The sequence below is a fragment of the Myotis brandtii genome, unplaced genomic scaffold, assembly GCF_000412655.1.
Source record: "Myotis brandtii unplaced genomic scaffold, ASM41265v1 scaffold504, whole genome shotgun sequence".
NCBI lineage: Eukaryota > Metazoa > Chordata > Mammalia > Chiroptera > Vespertilionidae > Myotis > Myotis brandtii.
Window position 1 is genome coordinate 1,843,444 of NW_005369217.1, and position 27,095 is coordinate 1,870,538.

At 36.7% G+C, this 27,095-nt stretch overlaps 1 protein-coding gene across 4 annotated transcripts in view; it reads right to left on the bottom strand.

Annotated features, from left to right (window-relative positions):
* Positions 1 to 3,351: 3,351 nt before the first annotated feature.
* LOC102255424 (chromosome unknown open reading frame, human C12orf4) overlaps positions 3,352 to 27,095 on the bottom strand; it is a 54,470-nt gene continuing 30,726 nt past the window's right edge. For all 4 annotated transcript variants that reach the window (XM_014548353.1, XM_005877013.2, XM_014548354.1 and 1 more), the window contains exons 7-14: positions 26,216 to 26,322; positions 25,664 to 25,861; positions 24,508 to 24,636; positions 20,320 to 20,394; positions 16,210 to 16,412; positions 5,148 to 5,205; positions 4,510 to 4,577; positions 3,352 to 3,910 (exon numbers count right to left, since the gene is read on the bottom strand). In XM_014548353.1, the coding sequence (XP_014403839.1) occupies positions 3,818 to 3,910; positions 4,510 to 4,577; positions 5,148 to 5,205; positions 16,210 to 16,412; positions 20,320 to 20,394; positions 24,508 to 24,636; positions 25,664 to 25,861; positions 26,216 to 26,322 (931 nt within the window). In that variant the 3' untranslated portion in view covers positions 3,352 to 3,817. The remainder of the gene's footprint in view (positions 3,911 to 4,509; positions 4,578 to 5,147; positions 5,206 to 16,209; positions 16,413 to 20,319; positions 20,395 to 24,507; positions 24,637 to 25,663; positions 25,862 to 26,215; positions 26,323 to 27,095) is intronic.

The window sequence follows — 27,095 nt, forward strand, 5'->3', positions numbered from 1 at the left end:
GAGCCAAACTGGTTAGGGCAATAATTTTAATATTGTATATCGAATAGGACATCACAAGTACCTCTTAGTCCTACAGGGCACCTTAGAAGGCTATTCATCCATTCCCCTGCTTTTGTTGAGATTTTGTCCTGGCCATTAGAGATCGACAGCATCACAGATCATGGAGAAGCTTGCCAAGTATTCTTTCTTTAATCCAATAGTTCCTAAAGTAGCATCACCTTTGCATAGGTTTCCAGAGGCCGAATCTTGGAAGACACTTGGCAAACGCTTGCTGTTTATTGAATGGGATCCCTCAGGTTCAACCTGCTACTTATGTTGTCCTTATCTTGGCCCTTCCTTTGTAACGTACTCTCACATAAATATTTCTAAAGTTGTGGTCCCCAGCTTGGGGTTCCTAATGGTCCTTAAAGGTGTCTGAAGTATGTCATTGAGCTGTTTTAAAAGTCTTTCCAGCCGAAACCGGTTTGGCTCAGTGGATAGAGCGTCGGCCTGCGGACTGAAAGGTCCCAGGTTCGATTCCGGTCAAGGGCATGTACCTTGGTTGCTGGCACATCCCCAGTAGGAGATGTGCAGGAGGCGGCTGATTGATGTTTCTCTCTCATCGATGTTTCTAACTCTCTATCCCTCTCCCTTCCTCTCTGTAAAAAATCAATAAAATATATTTTAAAAAAAAAAGTCTTTCCAGAAAGACTTTTCATTTCATTAGGATGAGACCTCGCAGGTTAAATAAAATGGCAAGGTTTTCTTTTTATAAATTTGCCCAGAACCCTACAATGATAATTCTATGTGATACTATGTACTGCTGTTAATACCATCGATCACTCAGCTCCATTGACATGTCTTTCACAAAAAACAGACCATTGCTCAAATGATTGTTCAATTGTTTCAGTTCTTTACTACCTTTTCAAACTATTTCAGGAAAATATGAGGAAGATAATGGAAATGTTCTTTGATGGGTAAAGGATAGAAAAGCATTGATCTAAGTGATTCTAAATACATGGTATTTCATTTAAATAGTTGTATTTTTTTATTATAATGATTTTTACAGTGCCACAATTTCTTTTGAGCAAAGCAGTCCAATTTCATTTAAATGGGAAAACTAAATAAGAGAAAAGCAATTGTTTTCATCTAGAAACTAAAAATTGCCCTGAGGTTCACTCTTTATCTTTGTCCATTCTTCCAGCACAGCTCTGCTGATTCTCAGAGGGCCTCTAGCACAGGCATATTTCTGTAAATTCATCTTTCCTTTGTGGAACATTTTTTTCTTCCTCTGAGAATTAGCCAGGACCCAACTGAAGTGACACAAAAGATAGCCGAGATCTGCCAATTCCCTGGCAAGTTGTTTCTGCTGAAATTCTTTTTCATGCATTTCTTCCATTCTAGTCACAGTGCCATGCTGAGCACACCTGGTACCACACTTCTTGATCAATGGCAAGGTTATAGCTTTGCTTGGTTTTGTGCTTTGAGAACAGAAATGGGGGGAGGGGGAAAGAGCAGCAGAATGAGACCTCAGGCTCAATGCTCCTGCTTGATTCTCGAAACATATTTTGAAGGCCTTGAGGACCAGATTGTCATTGTTTTGGGAATATTTGTTTACACAAATAGAAAAATTCATGCTGAGAGACTTCACCATTATTTGTGCTAAGGCCCAGGCCGTCTAATCCCATCCCCATCCCCAAAAGGCTCCTGTGGTCAGCTTCTCTCAACATCTGACCATTTATCACTGCCTCCCTTCATTCTATGTCTGCTCCTCATAGCTAGAATGGCCTAGTCTCAGCCTACTAAAGTTCCTTCTTCACATCATTCATGAAGTTCCTGAATCACTCTCTTCTAAGCAGCCCTCTAGAATACTCAGAAGGCCATAATCTCATCCTTCCCAGTCCAAATACAGAACTCCAGACTTCCTCATCTACTGCTTCACTAAAACCCCCACTATTGAAATGTGCATAGTTAGAAACTTACATTATATAATGTTGCTAACTTAGTGTTTGGTGTGTCTTCATATCAGTGATGTAACATAAGTATTATTCTAATCTTGCCATGTGAATAATGAGTACTTAAATTCATCTTCATTCATAGGCCAAATAGAAACTTCAAGTTGCCCTGGAGTGAAAGCTACCACTTTATAATTTAATAAAACAGCCCTGATGAGACAAAGAAAGGGTTGGGCAGCTGCATTCACCAAGTTTCTGCGAATGAACCCTCACTCCCACACCCTGACCCTGGATGCACCCTTTAAGATGTTGGCTATACACTTACAGAAATTCTGTGCAGTCTCAATGCCTTTTATTGACTGACCCTCCTATACCCGCCTCCAACCTGACCTGTCACATTATGAACTCATACAGTCTCTGACACTGCTAGAGCACACCCTTAATTTCTACTTCTGTCTATTTTGCTTTGCATTAGAATCTGTCTTAATGGTAACAGTAGTGTCTGGAAGACAGTTTCTTGCTCTAAGGGTAGAATACCTACCTACCCTTTTCTTGGTGGGATCACCAGGTTCCTTGAAAAAGGATTTGGAAAGTGTTAGTTTGTAATGGACACAGTCTGGAGTGGATAAACTCCTTAGTGTGGTTACTTGGACAGTCATTTCCTTGAGTAGAAAATCAAGACACATTCCATGGTGTGGGGAAGCATTTTTATGCCAAGAGGTTCTCCAAGTTATTATACGTAGGCATACTAATCGAGTGCTTTTTGTCTCTTGGAATCAAAATATAACATTTTATCATGTCAAAGGTCCTCCATATCATTCCATTGGCCATTTACAACATCCATACAATTTGAATTTGACAAAACGATTGCTTTTGTAAATGCCTTTGGTCAGTGTAGTGAGTGCTCATTGCAAATGTTACAGGTGGGATACATAATCGATATGCAGCACTTGAAAAAGTATTTCTACAAAGAAAAACAATGGAGAAGGAGAGGAAACAGAGCAGAGACAGAAATGGGGACATCATATCAGTAAAAAACTTTCCACTAGAAGAATGGTTAAAGATGCTGAGAATGCAGACAACAGGATGGAGAAATAAAAATGATCCTCACTGTCTGACTGTCAGTATTGATGGGCACTACAATACTACCAGGTGCTGGTTTAGAATAACTTTCCACTGGGCTTGCAAATAAGCACACTATTTTCCCAGCTCACGAAATGTTACTAACAGACAAGGGCAAGTCACATAAGGAAGATGAGATTGAGGAAAAGAATCCAATATCTTTTTCTGACTCTGAACTTATAAAACCTTAGTAAGAGTACATTAAAAACAAGTTTTTGAAATAGAAGAATTTTAAAATGTTTATGTCTCATATATTTGTGTTTCGACAAAAAAATATTTTCACAAGACGTCCAAATGTGTAATGTATATTTCAGTGCTTTTAAATTTTCACTTGGGAAATAAGATAGAGGAAAGATTTTATTTGTATGCTTAATTAAGTCTTGTACCTGATAAGATTCATACCTTTGGGAAAAGACAAATGTCTTTATGAAAATGCAGTGAACACTCTCCTACATCAAGTGTCCTTGCACGAGATATAGGAAGTTTAAACCTACTAATATTCACAGATAGGATACGACAATAGGAAAAGACTTTTTTTTTCATAGAGACTTTAACAATAAATGTATACATCAGGGGCTGATCATCAGCCTGTACGGTAGATGAGTCTTTGGAATGTTTAACAGACATCTATCATGATTTGATTTGTGGCTTGGGTCGCAAGTTCTCTTTCTGGGCATCTTTGCTTGACAGAATCCCAGCAGAGCTCAAGTTCCTGGAGAGGTTAACAATCCTCTTCTGCCAGCATGGTGAGATATAAGGGTTTAGTGCTTGGATGTCAGAGTAAGTGTTGATGATACTCGGAAGATCTGGGGAAGCATGTTACTAAGTTGGTAAAACATTTCTTCAGAAATACTCTGTAGGAGGTTAAAAAAAAGTTTGTATTTGTTAAATCATAACTGATTTTTTTAAACATTTAAAATATTTTAAATTATGGAACTAGTTCTAGACATAGAGTTCAATATGTAAAAATTATCTTTCATGACTGATTTAACTGCGCAGCTAAGGACTGGAGTGTTTTCCTTGCTCCATCCTCTGAGAACATATGTTGTTCCTATCATATAAGGTCTGATTACCAGAAAGACCCTAGATAACACTAGTATAATCAATTTTAAAAGTGCCACTGATTCGCTAAGGCCCACACAGAATACAGAGCCACTCTCTGCTGATGCCCTTATCTATGAGCTCTTCAAAATCTATATCACACATATGTGGGGGAAAAAGGGCAAATAAGTCAAGTTTGGTTTTGGGGTTAAATAAAAAGATCCCCGGAATGGTAGATGCTAACATCATTGACAATAAACTAAGTGCCTTTTTGGCATCCAAACACTTAAAAAAGAGGAAGCTGTTAGCATTTTGTTGTGTTATATTGAGTTTAGGGCAGTGTGCTCACTATATCTGTGAAAAATACTGTAAAAGAGATTAAATTGGGGTGAGATATATTAAGATAACACACCTGTGGTACCAGAAATTGCACTGTCCTAGAAATTCCTCCATCCCATGAAGCCATTTCCATCATGAAACCTAAAACAGAACAATAGACTTTGCTGAATTATGCGTTCTGCTTCAAGCCTACCTAGCCCTTCATCGAAATAAACGGAATTTTCATTGTGGGGCTTCATGTCTTGACTTTTTATGTAGTCATTTACTGCAAGAGAGGCTCAGCCTACAGGGCAGATAAACATCTGCAGCCTGAATTCGCCATGCCAGACATGTTTAATGTCGCTTTGTCAACACACTTACTTAAGATTTCTCAAGTCCTTTTCAGTCTCCATACAATAAAAGCAAAATAAGTTATCGAAGGCTAAACATATGGCTCTATTTTTTTTTTAAAGAATAAAAGACAATAAAGAACAAGCTATAATCAGAGCAAAATATAAATAATATCAAAATATCTTGTATTTGAAGAGGGCTGAATATTTGTGTCTAGGAAAGGATAAGTAAAAAAAGTCTGCTATGAAATATTTGCTTAATAAACCATTTAATTGAGGCACCCGACGATGAGTAACGTTCACAATCGTTCTCCTATTGCTCTATTTTGAGTATTTGGGAGGAAGATATATAGGTCGTTGTTAAATATAAGGTTATGCTCACCTTTGACACACTTAAACACAAGTTCTGCTCTCTTTAAGCACCATGGTATAGTCATTTCCTAGAAACAGAAACAAAACAAATCTTGTTTCTAAAGAACTCTAAAAAATACATACTCAGATCTTAATTTATCTATAATGTTGATTATCCAGTTTGTGAACAAATTCAGGTAACTATTAGTCAATTTTAGCTGGATTTCTCTGTGTGTGTTTTTTAAGGCACATGACTTCTTCCATTTGCTGTACTATACAAACATACTATACGTACTATACGTATTTATTGCATTAGGAACTAAAACTAATAAAAATCTTGCTGACCGCCCCCCCCCCGCCCCCCACAGAAAGGGCTAGGATTCTGGGGGAATCTTCAGAACACAATTCAAAAACTGTTGTTTTATTGAACTAATATATCATAATTTATTTAAACAGCCCCTTATAGCTAGATTTCTATTTTTAAATAACATTGCAGTGAATATATTTATGTATATGTGTGAGTATACATATCTATCTGTATTTTTTTATTTACTGATTGATTTTAGAAAGGGGGAGACAGAGAGACTTGTTGTTCCATTTATTCATATACTAGAGGCCCAGTGCACGAATTTGTGCATTAGTGGGGTCCCCTGGCCTGGCCTTCGGGATAGGGCTGAAACCGGCTCTCTGACATCCCTAAGGCAGTGGTTCTCAACCTTCCTAATGCTGCGACCCTTTAATACAGTTCCTCATGTTGTGGTCACCCCCAATTTCATTTTTACAAATTGAACATAATTAAAGCATAGTGATTAATCACAAAAACAATATGTAATTATATATGTGTTTTCCAATGGTCTTAGGCAACCCCTGTGAAAGGGTTGTTCGACCCCCAAAGGGGTTGCGACCCACAGGTTGAGAACTGCTGCCCTAAGGGGTCCTGGAGTGCGAGAGGTTGCAGGCCAGGCTGAGGGACCCCACCGGTGCACAATTGGGGCAGGGGAGGGATGCAGGAAGTTGGCCAGCCGGGGAGGGACCATGGGAGGCCTCCAGGACGTGTCTGGCCCGTCTCGCTCAATCCCAATAGGCCCAACCCTAGCAGCAAACTAACCTGCTGGTTGGAGCGTCTGACCCCTGGTGGTCAGTGCACATCATAGCGAGTGGTTGAGCGGCCTTAGCATATCATTAGCATATTATGCTTTGATTGGTTGAATGGCCGACCAGACGATTGGACACTTAGCATATTGGTTGATTCTTGATGTGCCCTGACCAGGGATCAAACCCAAAACCTTGGTGTATTGGGATTATGTTTTAATCAACTGAGCTGCCTGGCCAGGGCTCTGTATCTTGTTTTTGAATAATTTCTTAGTATACTTATAAAATTTAGGTCCTTCCCCTAAAAGTTTTATCAATTTACATTAGCCATTAGCAACGTATGCACCATCCAATTTCATCATATGTTCACTAGCATCTGGATATTTAAATATTACTTAAAATATTATTCGACATTATTACTAATTTAATAGATTCAAAATGGCATTACCCTGATAGTTTTTTAAAAAGAGACTTTTTTTTTTTGAAAGTTTTAGGTTTACAAAAAAATTATGAAAATGATACAGAGAATTTCCCTATAGTCTCACACCTAGTTTCCCCTACTATTAACTCCCACACTCATTACTATTAACTAATATATTAATATATTACTAAGAGTGAGGCCATTTAGCCACCTATCAAGAATAAAGAGAACAGATTAAAGCAAACAATAGCAGGAAAAAGTCTTTAGCAATTCTAATTCACTTTGGGTTTTTGGGAAAATGTATACACACTTTAACAGCTGATAGATCAATTTTGAAAATGAAATGTATTTTAATAAACACTGCCTTTATTCATTTTTTGGGATACTATAAATACATATATATGAGTTACTACAACTGAATTCTTTTCTACACTGTGAAATAATAGTTTATGAAATTACAGAAATTCTGGTCATGATATTTAAGTGAAATAATCAACATATACACACACAAATACAAGACCTCATTTTAACAGCTGACATGAAAAAAATTAAGAACCTATAACTTCATTTAGGAAATGTTTTCCAACAAATAAAGGCTGTCTCCCTATCATTTCAGGAGCCAGATGAATTGGAAGCCATAGAAAGAAGTAGCTGTAGAATTTGACCTTGCAATTACCCCATGTACCTTTACTGAATATAGCCATAATATTGTCATATTGTCATGATCTCACTAAAGGGTTTCTAGTCGCTGCCAATAAAAATAAAACCCCAAATACATTTTTATTCTTTGTACTGAGTGCATTGTCTGTTTTCTTTGTAAATGCAGTACAATAAAAAAATCATCCTATAACACCCCCCCCCAAAAAAAAAACACACACACTACCGCTACATTACTATTATACATTACTATTAACTAAAATCCAGTTTATGCAGATTTCCTTCGTTTTTACCTAATGACTTTTTCTGTTCCAGGATCACATCCAGGAAAGCATATTGGGTCATTATGTCACCTTAGGCTTCCCTGCCTGCGAGTCTCTCACTTTCCTTGTTTTTGATGAGCTTTGAGGAAAACTGGTCAGATTTTGTAGGATGCCTTATCTTGGAATTTACCTGAGGGTTTTGTGATTATTAGACTTGCGCTATGGATTTTGGTAGGAAGTCTACAGTGCTTAAGTGTCATTTTCATGGCATAATACTAAGGGTACATACTGTCAACATGATTTATGACTGTTGCTATTGACCTGGATCACCTGGTACAAGTACTGGTAGTGTTTTTTGTTTCTCCATTGTAAATTTATCCCTTCCCCCGAACTTTCCACACTGGATTCTTTGGAAAGAAGTCATCCACTGTGTGCAGCACACACTTAAAAGGTGAAGGTATTTTTGTGCCCCTCCTTAAGGATGGAGTATGTACATAAATTATTTGGACTTCTGCATGGGAGATTTATTTACTCTTCTCCCCTCCCCTTTCTTCCCTCCCCTTTCCCTTTTCCCTCCCCACCCTCCCTTCATTTTTTTTTATCCAATCATGTTTAATCAGTAGGGACTCATGGATCTTTACTTTAGATGTTGAGTTGTAATTCGATGATTATTACCAAAACTTTTCTCAATCTTATTCTGATTGACCTTTCTGGCATAATTCCCATTAATGACCACTCCCTTTTTTCATGAAACTTGCCAACCCCTCTTGGGGGCTCATGTGTCACTCAATTATCCTAGTTCTTGACCAAACTCTCAAGGTCTTTGGACCTCATGCCTACTTACTGCTATGACTCCCTACCTGGTTTCCTGGACTCCAACCCCCCTCCAAAACACTGATTTGGCTAATTTAAGTACATTTGTGATCATATTATATTCCTGTTTAATAACTTATAATTGCCTCCTATTGTCTCATGAATAATATCTAAGACTTTATTTTAGTACTCAAGGCTATTTACATTAGGACCAAAACCACCGCAGCTTCTAGACTTTTAAATTTAAAAACGGTTTCACTCATGCACATCTGCCCACCTTTGCCTGAATATGATCTGTAATGCTGTCGCCCACCTCCTCACACTCTGCCGCAAGCCATTTCTTCCACCTAGAATGCCCTTCCTGTTATTTCCATCTGTTGAAATCTGATCTTCATTCTCCAATGTCCAGCTTAACTTCCTTTGCCTTCATAAAGTACTTCCCCAGCTATGAATGGTGTCGTTTTTTTCTTTTATCTCAACAATCACATTTTACTCTGTCCTTTTTGGAGGGGTGTGTGTGGAGGAGAAACAGGTAGGGAGATGGGATTTATGTTTTCTTTACTTAAGTTGTGTGAACTATTTTTTAGTCACCTTTATTACCTTTACGATATTTCTATAATACTGAGCATATAGATGCTCAGAAACTTAGGTTGAGTGAGTCATTATTTATGGAAATCTAAAAAGAAAGTGACTTTCTTTACAGAAAGACTTTGATAGGAAACTACTTTTTGTGTCCAAAATACTTTAAAATTGATAAGTAAAAGGGGTCTAGTTACTGAGAGGACTAAAATGTCCAGAATCCTCTTTTCCAAAGTTCTGGAAGCTTATGAAAATGACTAGTGAAATTTTCTGATGTTTACATTATATTTACAATACTTCTCTGCTTCAACGTTCACAAAGAGGAACAGTGCCGTATGGGAGTATACACATGCACAATGACGAATTTTTGTATTTTGACTTGTTCCTCCCTAGTTTAAAAACATAATCTACAGAGAAAGCAAGGTGACTAAGAAATATCTACCTACAGCTAAGAGGAAATACTGATAGTTCTTAAAACTACAATAATAATGTCTTATGTTTTCATGGAATTTTACAATGTATATAATTTATACTTCTTCTTAAAACAATAATAATGTCTTATGTTTTCATGGAATTTTACAATGTATATAATTTATACTTCATAAGAAACCTTTATTAAAAAAAAAAGACACCAAGAAAGGTACAGTGAATCATCCAAGGCCATGGGACAGTCTGAAATGTGCATTTTCATTTTCTTAACAGTATCTTCTGATAAAAAAGGTTTTGTATTTTAATTAAGTATGATTTATTAAGTTTTTCTTTTATGGCTTGTGTGTATGTGTGTGTGTGTGTGTGTGTGTGTGTGTGTGTCCTAACACATCTTTGCTTAACCTGATGTCATCAAGGTTTCCTTTTATGTTTTCCTCTAGAAGTTTTATAGTATTAGCTTTTTTGGTTTAGGTCTGTGATCCATTTGAAGTTAATTTGTATGAATAATGTGAGGTAAAATTCAAGCTTATCTTTTCTATATGAATATCCAATTCTTCCAACACTAGTGGTTGAAAACACTACCTTTGCCCTGCTGGTGTTCCTCAGTGGTTGAGTACCTATTAATGAGGAGGTCACAGTTCAATTCCCAGTTGGGGCACATGCCGGGTTGCAGGCTCAATCCTCAGTAGGGTGTGTGCAGTAGGCAGCAGATTAATGACTCTCTCTCATCATTGATGCTTCTCTCTCTCTCCTTATCCCTTCCTCTCTGAAATCAATAAAAATATAATTTAAAAAAAGAGAGAGAGAAAACACTAGCCTTTCTCCCATTGAACTGCCTTGGCAACCTTGCTGGAAATCAAATGATCATATATGCTTGGATTTATTTCTGGATTCTCTATTCTATTCCTTTGATCCATAGTCTATTCTGCCAATGTAACACTGTATTGGTTACTATACATTTATAGTAAGTTTTGAAATCAATTAGTGTAAGATCCCCAACTTTGTTCTTCTTCAAAATTTTTGGTTCCATGCATTCATGTAAATTTTAGAATTACCTTGTTAATATCTTCCAAATTGCCTTATATGAATTTTTGTCATGATATTAAATATTTTATTTAAAATTAAAAAAATTCCTGATGCTAGACTCTAGAAGAATTACAACAAGATGTATTTGTAATATCAAATCTCAGTTGCAAAGACCAACACTAATGGCACCAACATATATTATTGAGTTTACACATTGTCAAAAATAGTTTACTGGTAGGCTGCTAGATAAAATAGTTGGAAGCTTATTGACTCAAGCAAGCTAATGGTTCTCCATCTGTTGAAAAAAAAAGCTATAGTAGTTTTGGGGAGATATTTTTTCAAATTGACAAATATAATCTTGGATCCTATTAATATCATCTATAAGGTGAAATAGGATTCAAAAGCTTAAGTTTCTCATTCAGGGATCTTTAATTTTTAATTGTTTTGGGGTTTTTTTTGTTTTAAAATTCTTTATTGTTGAAAGTACTTATATGGACTTTGATTAACATTTAAGTCTATATAGATCACTTTAAAGAGAACTGATAAAAGTATTGAGCCTTCCAACCCATGAACACAGACTATCTCTCCATTTATTTCGATCTTTTAAATGTACTCGTTTTTATATATACCAAAGCATTATCTGACAGTTGTCTTATAATCTACTAGAGGCCCGATGCATGAAATTCATGCAAATTTCTTTAGGCAACTAAAAGCTCAATTCTGTAGTTGCTAGGTCATTTTTCATAGCATCTTTTTACCTGAAGGCATTTTAAGCTTGTTTAAAATTTTTAAAGATAGTTATCAACCATTTTATGGTTTGTGTCCATTCTGGTGCCTCAAATCTTTGTATATCTGTTTCTATGTTTGGTTGTTTCTGCTGGTTTTCAATTAATCATGATGTTTTAGTCCTTAAGGGCCTACTTATCTTTCACTTATGTCAAACATTTTATTGAAGGATCATATATAGGAATAAATACGTATTTGCATCACCTTAAAATGTTACTCTAAAATACACCACTTTTTAAAATACCATGAAAATAACCAGAATCAAGGAATTATTACTATTTATACTATTATAAGTAACTAGAGGCCCGGTGCATGAAATTCGTGCACGAGTTGGGGGTGGGGTCCCTCAGCCTGGCCTGCACCCTCTCCAATCCGGGACCCTTCAGGGGATGTCCGACTGCTGGACATCCCTCTCGCAATCCGGGACTGCTGGCTCCTAACCACTCGCCTGCCTGCCTGATTGTCCCTAACTGCCTCTGCCTGCCAGCCTGAACTCCCCTAACTGCCTCTGCCTGCTGGCCTGATCGTCCCTAATTGCTCCCCTGCCGGCCTGATTGCCCCCTAACTGCTCCCCCCTGCTGGCCTGATCGCCCCCTAACTGCTTCCCCCTACTGGCCTGATCGCCCCTAACTGCCTCTGCCTTGGCCCCTGCCACCGTGGCTTTGTCCAGAAGGACGTCCGGAAGATGTCCGGTCTAATTAGCATATTACCCTTTTATTAGTATAGATTATCCAGGTGAGTTTCACATAGCCTTTAGTGCCCCCAACCTAATGGAAGTTGTTTATTCTTTTTATTTTTTAAATATATGTTTAATGACTTCAGAGAGGAAGGGAGAGGGAGAGAGATAGAAGCATCAATCATGAGAGAGAATCATTGACCGGCTGCTTCCTGCATGCCCCCCGCTGGGAACCAAGCCCGTAACCCTGGGTCTGTGTCCCGACCAGGAATCAAACCGTGACCTCCTGGTTCATAGGTTGACGCTCAACCACTGAGCCATGCCAGCCAGTGGAGGTTGTTTATTCTAATGCCTGGGTGAGTTGTGGTTTATTTTTTTCTGACCAGACTAATCTTAGTGTTAATGATTCATGTTCACACCCTTCAGAAAACATCACCAGATGAGCCAATATGTTTAAACCACTGGTTCTGCACTTCTGATAGCTTTGCCTTTTGAAAGCAGCATCGATGGGCAGGCAAGGCCGTGGTCTCCATGGCAACCGACCTAAACCCTAACTCCAATTCTCTGACTTCCCAATTTGGAGCCTTGAACAAGATGTTTACTATTTCTGAGCCTCTGTTTTCTCAATTGTGGACACAGAAAACTTACCTCATAGAAAGGGAATCAACAGACTAGCATTCTCAGTGACAAAAACACACACCTAAATATTTCAACGTGCACTTGTCGTTTCTCTTCTTGTCCTGTTTTATCCTGGTTAAGATGGTACGTGTACCTAGCTGTCTGGTCATGCTTTTCCCCATGTCGGCCCCAAACCAGGGAGAAGATGACCATGTTGAAAGAAAGAAAGAAAGAAAGAAAGAAAGAAAGAAAGAAAGAAAGAAAGAAAGAAAGTCATTGAAAAAGCTGAATGGATCATGTGAAACACTTCAGACTTTGGAACTGAGGCAGAAAATTGGGCCCTATGGCTATCTATGGCTATACTTTAGATGATAAGTGGGCACTGAACACCCAGAATAAATCCTAAACTTGTGAAATTAAAATGTCAATTCTGATTAAACTGCAGACAGTACTGTCTAAAGTTAATGGCCATACCTTGATGACTCAACTTGAATCTTCTAATTAGGGTAAGGCTAACTGTAGAGGTGACTACGATTTAGATGGTATACAGGTCTTCACTGTAGGTCTTGGAAGTTAGATATCAGAATTATTTTATGAGTTTTTGAACAGGAAGGAAATTGCAAAATTATTCTTTACTCCCAAATATGTGCCACTGAGGTACCTAAAATACTTGTATTAATCTGTTTCACAGTCATTATCAGAAGGTGAGAACTACTCTGGCTTTCTCATTTTTCATATTCAAAAGCCATGGTGGGTTACAACCACTCTGAGGGTGTTTCTGCCAAAGTGGAACATATGCACACCCTGAAACCTAACAATTCCATCCCTAAGTATATGCCCAACAGAAATGCCAACATGTATGTATAGAATGTTCATAGAAACATTTGTCACAATAATCAAAACCTGGAAACTACCCAATGTCCCAAAATAGTAAAACAGTAATAGTAAAACTGTAAGCTCTGTGCTTACAATTCACACAATGGAATGACATATAACAATGAGAATGAAGTCCACAACCACAAGCGGTAATATAAATAAATTTCATGAACATAAGATTGGGTGAAAGAAAGAAGCCAGATACAGGAGTATGTAACTGTATGATTCTTTGCTTATATGAACTACAAAAACACACCTAACTAATTTCTGCTTTTCAAACTGAAAATTGTGGTTACCCTTTTGGGGGGGATTGTGGTTTACATGATTGGAAAAGAGCATGAGGGTGGCTTCTGGGTGCTGGTAATGTTCTGTTCAATGATCTGGGTATTTGTTACATTGCTGTTCAGTTTGAAAAATTTGAGCTATGTATTTATGATATATGTATTTTCTATATGTGCATTATACTGTAACAAAAAGTTAAAAACAACCTCTTCACCAACCACAATAATTACAACTAAAATTCCTAAGTCCCAGATTATTCAACAAATTAATAGTAAAAATAAAAGAAAGTCAGGGCCCTAGCCTGTTTGATCAGTGGATAGAGCATCGGCCTGCGGACTGATGGGTCCCAGGTTTGATTCTGGTCAAGGGCACATGCCCAGGTTGTGGGCTCAATCCCCAGTAGGGGGAGTGCAGGAGGCGGCTGATAATTGATTTTCTCTCATCATTGATGTTTCTATCTGTCCCTTCTGAAATCAATTTAAAAAAAAAGAAAAAAAGAAAGTCAGGAATATAGGATTCTTGACTTGCAGGTTCATAACACATGTATCAGGTTAGACTAACTCCAGTAAGAGAGTATCTTCAGATCACAAAGACCTACACAGATAAAATTAGTAATATCAGTATATTTTTCTTCTTACTGACAGACTATTGTTTCCTTTGTTAAAAAAAACAAACTACAATTAATTTCTACAGCTCTTTTTATTTACCGTAGTCTATAGTCTGTTCTAGACAGTATCATCACGCACACACTAAAATGTGGTAACTGAGTGTCTAGCAAATTCTGTTAGAGGAAGAAAACAACACCTGAAAATGCAGGAAACCTAAGACAAATATTACCGCTATATCCTGTGTAGTGTTGTCTGAATTTATAGAATAAACTTCTTGACCTGAATGGATGTTTAAATGCAACAAATGGTAAGATCATGGCCCAATATACTTTTGTGAATTAAAATGGACACTTTGGAAACAAACTTAATGTTCTGCAGCTGGCTGTCCCGATTTAAAACATGTAACTTTTGTAACTTTGTGGGAGAGGGAATGCTGGTAGTATCCGATGTCTGAAGTAAATCCGAACTTAGTGACTTTTGGAAACACTGCTTTGAGGTTATTTCCCACCTACATATGACCATTTTTATAAACTGGTTAACCAGGAGCGCAGCTGCAGGAATGTTTGAAGGTTTTCTTGTGGCTGGAATTCATTACGAACTTTCTTTGTTATTCCCCAAAAGCTCTTTTATATATGGACTAATTAGTGATGATAACCTAACAATGGCTAAAAATTCCTGATGGAACTGAGACTTTATAAAGCTACAGTGGGGGAAAAACATGTTGATGTCAATCTCCCCTGATACCATATTAGGTATGACAGGCTACAGAAGTGAATGGAATGAGAGGTTAGGAAATATGAGGCAACTTTCAGGATGGAACCAGAATTCTCTTAATCAAAATAATAATGTGTCTGGTGAAAATACAAATGGACTATAAGTGGAAAAGCACTGAAATCATATTGCCTTATAGGGCAATGATTTGTGTGTGTGTTTACATAGGGTATTGCATTTAAAAATGAGGCCTCTTATAATCAGTCTAAGTGGAGGCTCAGCCACTCTAAAAAGCAAAACATAAAACCTTTTACACACTTTACCATATAGCATTAACACACATCTTTTATTTTGGTAAATAACTTCTAATAATCAATGATCAAACTTCCTTCCTGACATTCACAATCTGCACTTACCAATCAGCCATTTTACTTTTTAAAAAAAAAATGCCACCTCAAGACAGGCAGCAGCAAGTTGCTGACATGGGCCCTTTATCACCAGGTTGACCCCTGGCTCTCCCAGAAAGACGTGCCTGCATCCGTTTCTTTTGAGGCTGCTTTGTTCCTCCAGACTATTTGAAATTTAATTTTTAATCCTGGTATTATTTCCACAACTTAGCCCCTCTAGCCAGTTTTTATGTGGGTGAGGGAAGAGAGTAGGAGAGAAAGCAAACAGTCATGGAATGAGATTTTTTTAAAATGTAAAATATAAAGTACAGTATTTAATAAAATAAGTGCATGATTATACCATGTTTTAGTTACAGAAGTCAATACTTGTATTATCCAAAGATCATCCTTGACAAAATGTTAAAATGAAGCTGGCTTCTTCCTGTCATCTAGCATCTCTGTCCCTTGCCTATTAGTGCAGACTCAGAGAATGCAAACTAAGTTTAATGTTAGCCTAAGCCAAACATAAATGTGGAGGCAAATCTAATGCTAAATAATTTAAGACAAAAATGGAGGAGAAAAAGGAGGAGGATGGAGAAAAGAGGAGGAGTAGGATCATATGCCTTATCCAAAGCTAAAGATAATTTTGATTTTCTAGTTTACCTTCTATAGAATAATGCTATAATTCTCTGAACATAAATGGTTAAGAATTATTCACTATTTTGTATTTTATGCTACTCAATTCTATTAACCAGATAGGAGATAAAAATGTCCATTAGTAAAAAAAAAAAAGTGCTTTTAAAATGTAAAGTGATTATTATATGGAAGGTTATATATTCATACAATTACAGCATTTTCCTATATGCTCACCTCTGACATATCATGCACGAGCAAGAGAGGAATACTTATTGTTGTGATGTCGTGGGTGCAGCAAACCTTGAGGATGTTTCGGAGTCCCATAATGGCAGGATCGCGAGCAGTGATGTTTCCAGATTTCACATTGTCATCCACACAAAGATGAAAAGCAACATGGATTTCTGAGAGATTAGAATGCCGTGTAATGTAAAATTCTCCTGTGAACAACAAATGCAATCATGATTTTCAAATGGCTAAATTACCACCATCAGTGGAGTGCATAAAGAGCTGGAATGGGCAATCAATGTATCAAACTAGTAGAGGTGAATCAGGAACCTATTTTGAATTCAGGAAGCAATTATGATTACCACTTCTAAATTCTTGGAAAGAAAGTGACGAAAAAGAAGCAATAGCCAATTTTGCATTAGGTTCATAAATTGGTATGAAGTCACCACCAAGAAGTAAATCAAATGAGTATTCATCATCTCTATGTTGATATCAATGCTCAAAGTGTCCCACTTAACTCAAACTTAACATGTGAAAACAGGTTACTTGCCTACCTGTCATCCCCACAACCTAAACCTGCTCTTTTCCATCTCAATTTATGGCTCTAATTTCTATCCAGTTATTTGCTCAGGACAGAAACATAGAAGTTGCTTTTCATTACTTTTTTTCTCTCAGTGTGTCTGCCCAATCCCCAATCCAATTCACCACCAACTATTTTCAGTAACATCTCCAAAAAATATCTCAAATATGAGCACTCCATTTTTACTGCTATCACCCTAGTTCATGCTACCATCACCTCTCACCTAGGTTTTTGTAATAGCCTCTTAATGAATCTCTCTGTTTCCATTGTTGCCCATAGTGCAGGCAAATGATTTATATGTAAATCATATTATATCAACCCCCCTATGTAAAAGCACCCAACAGGCTCACACCACATTCAAAAAAAAGTCCAAATGCTTTACTGTGATCTGCAAGGCCTATATGATTTGGACACTGCCTATTTGTCTGACATCCTCTTGTCTCAACCTCACTCTTCCAGCCCAGCCACACTGGCTTTTGTTCAGCTCTGCAAACATGCATAGCTTGTTCCCAATTCAGGCTGCTTTGTGAAAGGTGTCCCTAAGGTTTTTGTACGGCTGACTTTTCATTAATCATGTCTCATATCAAAGGCCACCTCCTTGGAGAGGCCTTCCTTGACTGTTCCAGGGGCTGGAGGACTTCCTCACCCCTCACTTCTCTTTCAGGTTGTTATGTTTTATTCTATTCCTGGCAGTGAAAGTCATTGTTTATGAGAGTATTTTAAAGAGACCATTTGTTTACACTCCATAACCAGGAATTTTGTCTACCTTGTTTAATGTTCTATCTCTAGCACACAGAAGAGTACCTGGTACATAGAAGGTAGTTAATAAATATTTGTTGAATGAATGGATGAACAAATGTTTTAGATTGAATTTTAGAGCAGTACCTATGGAAACTTAAAATCCATGCTTCCTACAATCATTCCATTTTCTATGTAGCCACATTAATTACAGAATATAAAATCTCATCAGCCTTTGTATTCTGCAGTTTCTGTCATATAAAGAAATAAAATATAAAACATAAAGAATATGTTTTAAAAAATACACATTGTTGCCTGGAAATTCTGATATGTCCTTCTAGGAAAGCTGTGCTCTTCTAAGAAGTATTCTTGTATCACTAACCCCTCCCCCCACACATTCTTCTCACCTTGGCTTCAGAGTCATTATCTCAGGATTTTACTTATACGTACTTATAAACAAATAGTATAGCTAAAGGTACTTAATATACTTTAGCACAATGTTTAACCATTTCTAGTTACCAGTGTACACGAATTATACCCATGAACGCCACTGACAGGCCCCAGGCGGTGTTTTTCTTTTTAACTTAAGATAAACGAATTAGATAAGCAGAAAAAGGAATTAAAGAAAAAACAGAGATATAAACATGAAAATAAACTAGTCAAATAAAAAGTTAAAAAAATTATCTGATAAAAAATAGTTTTGTTACAATTTCCTGGAAGGCAATAAAAGGCACAGGTAGCTTATCAGAAACCTAGAGACAATATCCTTGTGGGTCCAATGAAATGCACTGCCTCCTAAACTCCTCTGATCATTAGGTGATGGAGGTTGTAGCAGGAAATATGGCCATGGTCCAGCAGTGAGGCAGATGACTTAGTGAGCAGTCGCTCCTAACCCCCACATCGCTTTGGGTGACTTTAGAAGACCTGTCACTGGGCCTCATTTTACCCATTAGTAAAATGGGGGCTGTGGAGCTGGCAGCAGTAATCACAGCAAAATAATATTGTAGAAAAAGGACTAGATTGGGCATTAAAAGAAGATCTGCCTCTAGCACTTATTGGCTGAGTGATCTTGGGTAAAGCAATTCAACTTATAGATCCATTGTACTTCATGTATAAAATGGAAAAAATAATGCCGAATGGCTTTTCTTGCAAAGTATTTGTGAGAATTAGATGATATAGACTGTAAATACTTAGATAATGACAAAGCAAAACTACTAGTTAAAAATTATATGAATAAAACTGTTTTTCTGAGAGAGACCAAGATGGCGGCATAGGTAAACACCGTGATTTGGATCTTTTTTCACTCCTGTTTACTTCCTAGCTGTGTAGGCATCCTTTAACTAAATGGAAATTCAGATGCTACCTGTATATCTAGTTGAAGAACTTAATACTCCTTTTTTAATGCAGACTTAATGGCATAGTTTCCTGATTTGGTGGTGATAACGAGATACTAACCTATAGGCTTTTTCCAAAAAGGAACAAGGAAGGAAATAAATATAGCAATGAAGAGGTAAGTTTTGCCCTGGATGGTTTTTCTCAGTGGTTAGAGCACTGGCTCACAGACAGAAGGGTTGCAGGTTTGATTCCCAGTCAAGGGCACATACTTCAGTTGTGGGTTTCATCCCCAGCTCCGGTTGGGGCGTGTGCAGGAGGCAGCCAATCGGTGTGTCTCACTCACATTGATGTTTTTTTTCTCTCTCTCTGTCTCTTTCCCTCCCTCTCTCCCTCTTCCCTCCAACTTTCTCTAAAAATCAATGGAAAAAATATCCTCGGGTGAGGATTAACAAAACTAAAAAAAAAGTTAAGTTAAAACAAAAAACAGACAATGTTACTTCCGGAGATATTAAGATTGGTACATTTTAAGAAAACCACAAAACATGGATAATTTAAATTATGGATCTATGAAGAGAAATATAATGATTCCTGTCTCAATGAAGGTATTTTTAGATAGAGAGGAGGACAGTTTCCTGTTCCACAAAGTGGTGATGCAATCCGGCCTCTAACATTATCCACTAAGGTAGGATATCTGAAGGTGGAAGGAAATTCAGAAGCTGATGACCACAAGTTAACTGACTGGGACTGACAAGGTAATACCAGAAATGGTCATGCTATTTTCCTAGATTAAATGGAATGTAGAAAATCTGGGAAGGAAATGTGAAAAAATAACCTTGGTTATTTATGAAACTGCAAAATATACCATTTAGTTTAAAAGACTTTACACTTATAAAGTAAACAGATAGGCCTTCCTTGTTATGCCCTGTCATACAAACACTATTAAGGATCATCAGAGTGAATTCAATCTGGGATAGAACCAAGAGACTGAATTTCCAGTTTATATACTATATACTCAAGAATAATAAGGAAATTAAAGAAATGGAAAGTAAGAAAGCTGATGGAAAAGTAGAAAGATTCTAAATTAGATGACCCATGTTCTCTCTACAAGTTCAACTGTTTACATTTCTATGTACCATTGTTTAGGTTTCAGAGTAAAATTATTTCTTGGTTCATTAAAGAAACTAAGAAACCAATGTATGAAAGAAGAAATCTAAAATAGCAAATAACAATAAGGCTTATGCAACTGCTTGAGCAAGTTTTCTTATACGGATCTAGAAAACTCAGTACTAGTATAAGATTTAAATTGTAGAACATCTGTGACAGTACAGTATACTATATAGATACGATGCTGTTTTAAAGTGATACACTGACAAACTTTTTATGACGTATGCCATAAGAACTAATGTTTCAAATCTGATTTCAATGTATATGATTATAAGAAAATTGCAATTTGAAATAATACTTACCAGGTAAAATATTTAAATAGTTTCTATCAGCATTTTTAGACTTATCTTCACTTCCTCCATTTCGGTTTCCAGAATCTATTAATAAGATAATGGACCATGTAAGAATATCACAACATATGAAAACACATTACTACTACTATTCCTCAAGCAATCATGACAGCAAACATTTATTAGGCATCTCTAGGTGCCTGGCATTCTGAAGCATGCTTTACATCAGGAGTGGGGAACGTCCAGCCCACAGGCCGCATAAGGCCCACAAAATCATTTGGTCTGGCCCTGCCAAGGCATTAGGAGTGAGTTAATTAAATGTTTAACCAAATATAGCAGGCTAATTTTTAAGTTGATAATTTTGTATGGTCTGTGAATGATGTTATAAATATCCAAATGGCCCTTGGCAGAAAGAAGGTTCCCCACCCCTGCTTTACATGGATGGTCTCATTTAATTCTTATAAAATGCCTATAACTACAACCTTATGAGTTAAGTACTTTTAGTACTTCATTTATATATGAGGAAACAGAGGCTTCATAGGTTAATTAACTTAACCAAGAATTCATGGGTAAGTGGTGGAACCAGGTATTGAACCTACATATACAGATTCCAAATCCTCTGATCTTAACCACATTAGATTTGCCAATACCCTATTTTTCACCTGAGAGGTTCAAGGTACTAAGTTAACAACACATAAAATAACTTCATTAGATAGTTGTCATGTGGCCATCTTTATTTTTAGAATCTGAGTCACTTTTTTTTATATAACTTGTTCAGAATTATAAACAAATGGTTATTAGCACCAGGAATCACTTTGTTACTTATAATTTGACATTATATATAATTTATTTCAAACAGATATGTAAGATCCTTTTTCAAATGGAGCATTTTTTTTCAGGTAGTCAATAGCTATTCTTTGTAGAAGGCATGATATTACGTAGAAGGATACATGTTAGTGAAATGAGATACATCACAACTGAACACACATTATGAATTATTTTACATATACATATACTTTTAATAGAAGATACATATGAATTTTATAAGAACTCTATCAGAAATCAAGAAAATGCAGAACAAATATTAGCATTCAAAGTAGCTCTTTTTAAGAAGCTGTATATTTAAAAAAAAGCTGTATATTGATTCCAATTAAATACAAAACTATTTGGAATGGCCTTTGGCATCAGAAAATCACTTGAAAAGAGTCAGAACTTTAAATGAGTAAACTGCAAATACCAAGGGAATATCATGGTTTCAAGAAAGTTCTGAATAAAAATAACTGAATATTTTTACCTAGGGACTACTTTGATGAACTGATTTATAACATCATACCTTGTAAATACATATATTTTATGAATGGACTGAGGGAGAGAGCGGCACAAAGAGAAGGCTCTGTATTGCCAGAATCCATATTTAATGTAATAGTCAGTTTTTCATACAGAGCCATGTAATTGATAGGCTCTTAATACATATCTGATTATAGCACAGAAAACAAAAAAACAATAAGGACTCTAACTTTGTTAACGTAAGGTATGAACAAACAGAATTCCTATTCAGTAAACAAGAGAGAACAGTTCATAGTCCATTTTCCTTTCCATGCTTATTTGTTTTTTAAAAGAAGGAGAGAGAGAGAGAGAGAGAGAGAGAGAGAGAGAGAGAGAGAGAGAGAGATATGATGTGAGAAACATTCACTGGTTGCCTCTCGTACATGCCTCAATCGGGACTGAACTTGCAACCTAGGTATGTGCCCTGACCGGGAATTGGAGCCATGACCTTTTGGTATATAGGTAAATGCTCCAACCAACTAAGCCACACTGGCCAGGGCTCCCTTTCCATGTTTACTAAGAAAATGACTATTTTTTATTTTTTAAAAATGTATATAAAATATGTAAAAAAAACATTGTTTTTGTAGGAATATAAAGATAATATAATAAACACAGTAAACAATGAAATGTCTTAGATAAAAAGGTACTTGTGTATCAGGATATAAATGTGTAGAACAAATATGTGGGCATGCACAGAAAAGGAAAAGACAGAGAAAGTATTTTTAAAAAACTCCTCTGTAACAACATGCTAGTCCCTTTAAGAAGGTTGTCTTTTACAAACCTACTTGTTTCACTGACTCACTTAAACCACAAAATAGTTGCTTGAACAAAAACAAAATAGTACCATGATGTACACACATTGCCTTAAGCGTATGTGGTTTAAAAACTTCCTGTCATTTACTGCACACTTGCTATCTCTCACAAATATACTTAGAATCCTCCTTCTCCCACACCTGTCATGATCTCAATCTTCATGTTTTAGTCACTACTAAGAATAATATTAAAATGTTAGTGATCACATCATTGCTAGTTTCGAAAGAGATGGAGGAAGATGGTAGATGAATAAGAGGGCACACTGAAATTTTCAGAATGGTCCCGGTTAGGATATGCTTCCATACCAATTTCCTAGTACTCAGCCTGACTCTGTCATACACATACTGCCATAGCAAAGCCACAGTTACCTATAGTGAGAATAGAAACTGGTAGAACTTCAATGGACAGTGGATTAAAGGACACTTACATTAATTACAAATGTAAGTGTCCTTTAATCCAGGAATTTCTCCGTAGGAATCTATTCTATAGATATGGTCATACACACACAATGATGTATGTGCAAGGTTATTTATACATTATTACTTACTAGAGGCCCGATGCATGAAATTCGTGCAAGAGTAGGCCTTCCTTCCCCTGGCTGCTGGCACCAGCTTAGCTCCAGCACCGGGGACCCGGGCTTCCCTCTGGCTGCCGGCAGGCACCCAGGACCTAGGCTTCCTTCCGGCTGCCAGCAGGCACCTGGGACCTGGGCTTCCTTCGCAGCCCCAGATTCGTCCGAAAGGTCGTCCGGTCTAATTAGCATATTATGCTTTTATTATTATAGAAGAAGATAATAGCAAAAACTATGTAACAGATTAAATGTTTATCAATGTGGAAATGATTAATAATGGCACATCCTGCAATAGACTGTGCTAGTAAAAGGTATGAGAATGCTCTTTATGTATTGATATGAAATATTGTCCAAGATAAATTACTCAGTGAAAAAGGCAGAATTACTCTATAATTTGAGTCAGAGTTTTTTCTTTTATCTATGTCTTCCCTTAAGTCTCTCTATCCTATATAATAAAGAGGTAATATGCAAATTAACCTTCATGCCCTCACAAGATGGCTGCCTATGACCAGGCTGACAGGGGGGTTAGTGAGGGACGAAACGACTAAACAAGCAGGCTGTGTGGGGCGACCAGGCCGGCAGGGGGGTGGTTAGTGAGCAAACGACTGAATAGAAGGCTGTGTGGGGTGACCAGGCCAGCGGGGGGGCCGTGACGGGCGACCAGGCTGGCAGGGGGTGGGGTAGTTAGGGCGACCAGGCAGGCAGGCAGGGGAGCGATTAGGAGCCAGCAGTCCAGGATTGTGAGGGGGATGTCTGACTGCCGGTATAGGCCTGATCCCTGGGATTGGGCCTAAACCAGCAGTCGGACATCCCCCAACGGGTCCCGGATTGGAGAGGGTGCAGGCTGGGCTGAGGAGATCCCCCCCCCCCCAGTTCACAAATTTCGTGCACCGGGCCTCTAGTGTATATATAGAAATCTTCTGAAGAAAGATGCCATGAACTTTTTCCATAGCCTTTAAAATATTTCCCAGTAAATTTCCTACAGTAAATTTCCGTTCATATTGTGGATAGATATAGAAAAAGCAGGACATGGTTCTGGACATTGTAATATTTTAAAAGAACAACCAAAAACAATTCTTATAATTGACTTTATGCTATCTAAGTGGATGAAAGATATAAAAAGTGTATATTTTGTGCTACTATTTATTCTGTGACTCCAATGCCATCTGCAGTAATAATCATATCCATTTTAGATACAGAACTTGGTTGAAAGATCAGCAACTTTCCACTCTGAGTGCCTATTTCAAATATAATTACAGAAGTGAAATTCATAAAGTTTTTGCTAAGGATCTTGTACAAAATCATGCAAAAAAGGGAATTAAGAACAGAATCTAAGCTCCTAAAGATACTGAATTTTATTCTTAATTTCTTTCTTCCACCTCTCCACCAATGTAATTTTCTGTATTTCAATGATGGCCCATATGCTATTAGAGTGTGTAGGGACAGAACATAATGAGAGTGAAATTTTTAAAAATTTGAGTTTCACTGACCATGTGGTTCTTTCAACTTACTCCTGCGCTGGGTTCTAGCATAAAGTACCACCTGCTGGACAACTTCCAGTTGCTCTTCAATTCGGGGAAAATGAAAGTCAGTGCACTCTTGGCAAACTGTGGCAAAATCTAAGGAACCCAAAACATGTACAAACTTTAAAGGTGAGCTATCAAATATTTAGTATTTACTTACAGACAAGGAGATCTGGTGAAATAGAACATAAAATTCACAAGTGTGATTTCTTATACTTGTCCTTTCAACAATTATGTCTTATGAAGTTAAGGTACAGCAATTTTGTTTTTATCAGAAACAATCTCTCCATCACTCAAAAGAGTAAACAATAGACAAGGAAATTTTAAGGTAATTCCAAGTCTTCTTTAAACAATAGATAGTTTGGTCATAATCCAGTCACAAATAGACTTTCTTCAAGCTTCTTTTAAAAAGTTATATATTTTAAAACAGTTTATATATTGAAATTTTTTAAATAATCATAAAAAATGAGTTGTATTCTGAGGGAAGGTATACATTTTACCTAGCACATTTAAGAAATAGGTTATTTAAAAAACAAAAAGGTACAAATGGATAAATTAAAATTCACTAAGCCAGGATCTGTTTCTAAATTGAAACTACATTTATCTTTTTTTTTAAGCTATTGCTATTCTTTTCTTAAAAAAATATTTTTTTATTGATTTCAGAGAGGAAGGGAGGGGAGAGATAAAAACATCAATAATGAGAGAGAATCACTGATTGGCGGCCTCCTGCACACCCCCCCACTGGGGATCGAGTTTGCAACCAGGGCATGTACCCTTGACCAGAATTGAACCTGGGATGCTTTAGCCACTGAGCCAAACCAGCTAGGGCAACATTTATATCTTGATTATTCTTTTTGTTGTACCTTGAAACAAGGAACATGTAAGAGCATTGTTTATAATATAATACAATTTTAAGAAAAATTAAATATTCCAAAGCACCATGCCCATGTTAAAGCATGAAACAAATCTAAAATAGCTGTGGCTGGATAGGTTATTTGGTCTACTTGAACACTGGGATGACTACAAATTTTTTTCAACTTTTCCATAATTTAATTACTTTCTTTGTAAGAATAGTATTTTAAAAAGAAATTTAATGAAATAAATATGTATAATGGTAACTTACCTCTTTTAATACCACTATATGAATTAATTCTATTATCAACTAGTAAAACCAGGCCACAGAGAGATGTGGAATAAAGTGACAGCGCTGTCTGGAGTCGATGCAGTTTCACACCACTTCGATGATTTCTTTTGTGCTTACAGAAATCCAGCATGTCTGCTCTCAGCAATCTCAAATTATGCATGGTCTTCAACTGAGCTCCTAGGGGATATAGGCAACAACCCCAGAAAGATACTTAGCTGAAAAATCTAGTACAACAGGATGCAAATTGCTATGACAAGCATCCCAATAAATCTGTGCTACAAATTACTGAAAATAGGCCTTGCATTTTCTCATTTTAATAACTAGTAATATTGAATCTTTCTATTTGCAAAAAGTAATATCTAAGCTAAAACTTATAGCCAAAAATCTGTAGGTTTTTTTGGAGCAGGATATACTTTGTAATTAAAACTAACATAGGTATGTTTTACTCATATGCTAGGAATTTTTCTTATAGCATACAAAAAGCTTCACAACTTACAATAAATTATGACTGTAAAAAATTAATATACTTACCTAAGTGAATGGTAAAACTTTCTTCTAACTTTCTCTGTTCCTCATAAATCCTTCCATTTGGTTCTACTGATTCTCTGAACTGACTTGGTTGAACTTTAATTTCTTCACTGAAATTAATAAAATTATTAATTTGGGGGATGTTTATCAAGAATTTGTAAACTTTTCTTTTAAAGAAAAGAAAGGTTTCTAACAAAATGACAAACTAACATATGAGAGTAGCTGTTAATTTATTCCTAAACTTATCCTTAATCTATGATGACAAATAAGATCATAAGTACCAAGAGGTTCTAAAATTCCCACTTGTTCTTTCATTTCCTCACAGTAAATAATGCACATAATTCATTTTCAGTCACTATCATATCAATTCATATATTATCATTTTATATTTCTTTGTGGCCTAAGAGAATGATTAAAAGAAGTGACCAACTTATCACTTTAAAAATAACATTTAAAAAATACATACTACTTATTAGAGTTGGCGGTAGACAAAATTAGAAAATAGGCAAAGTGAAAGAAATGAAAATTAAAAATAAAACATCACATAATAATAGAAAAAAATAAAGTTAATTTTGATGTTTTTTCCCATCAACATTCTCCTCCCAAAAAAGGACTTCTCTATTTGCCCTACTTTGCTCTTGTATTTCCTGAAAAGGTTTCCATGGAGGCACTTTAACTGTACAATTGTTCAATTCAAATTTCATTGTATTGTTAGGGACAGAAATAGAATAGTGAGGACTAGTCTACACTAATAAAAGAGAAACATGGTAATTAGCGTACGACCGCTACCCTTCCCATTGGCTAATCAGCATATCCTTATGCAAATAAACTGTCAGCCAAGATGGCGGCCGGCAGCCATGCACTGAAGCAAGCAGGGAGGCTT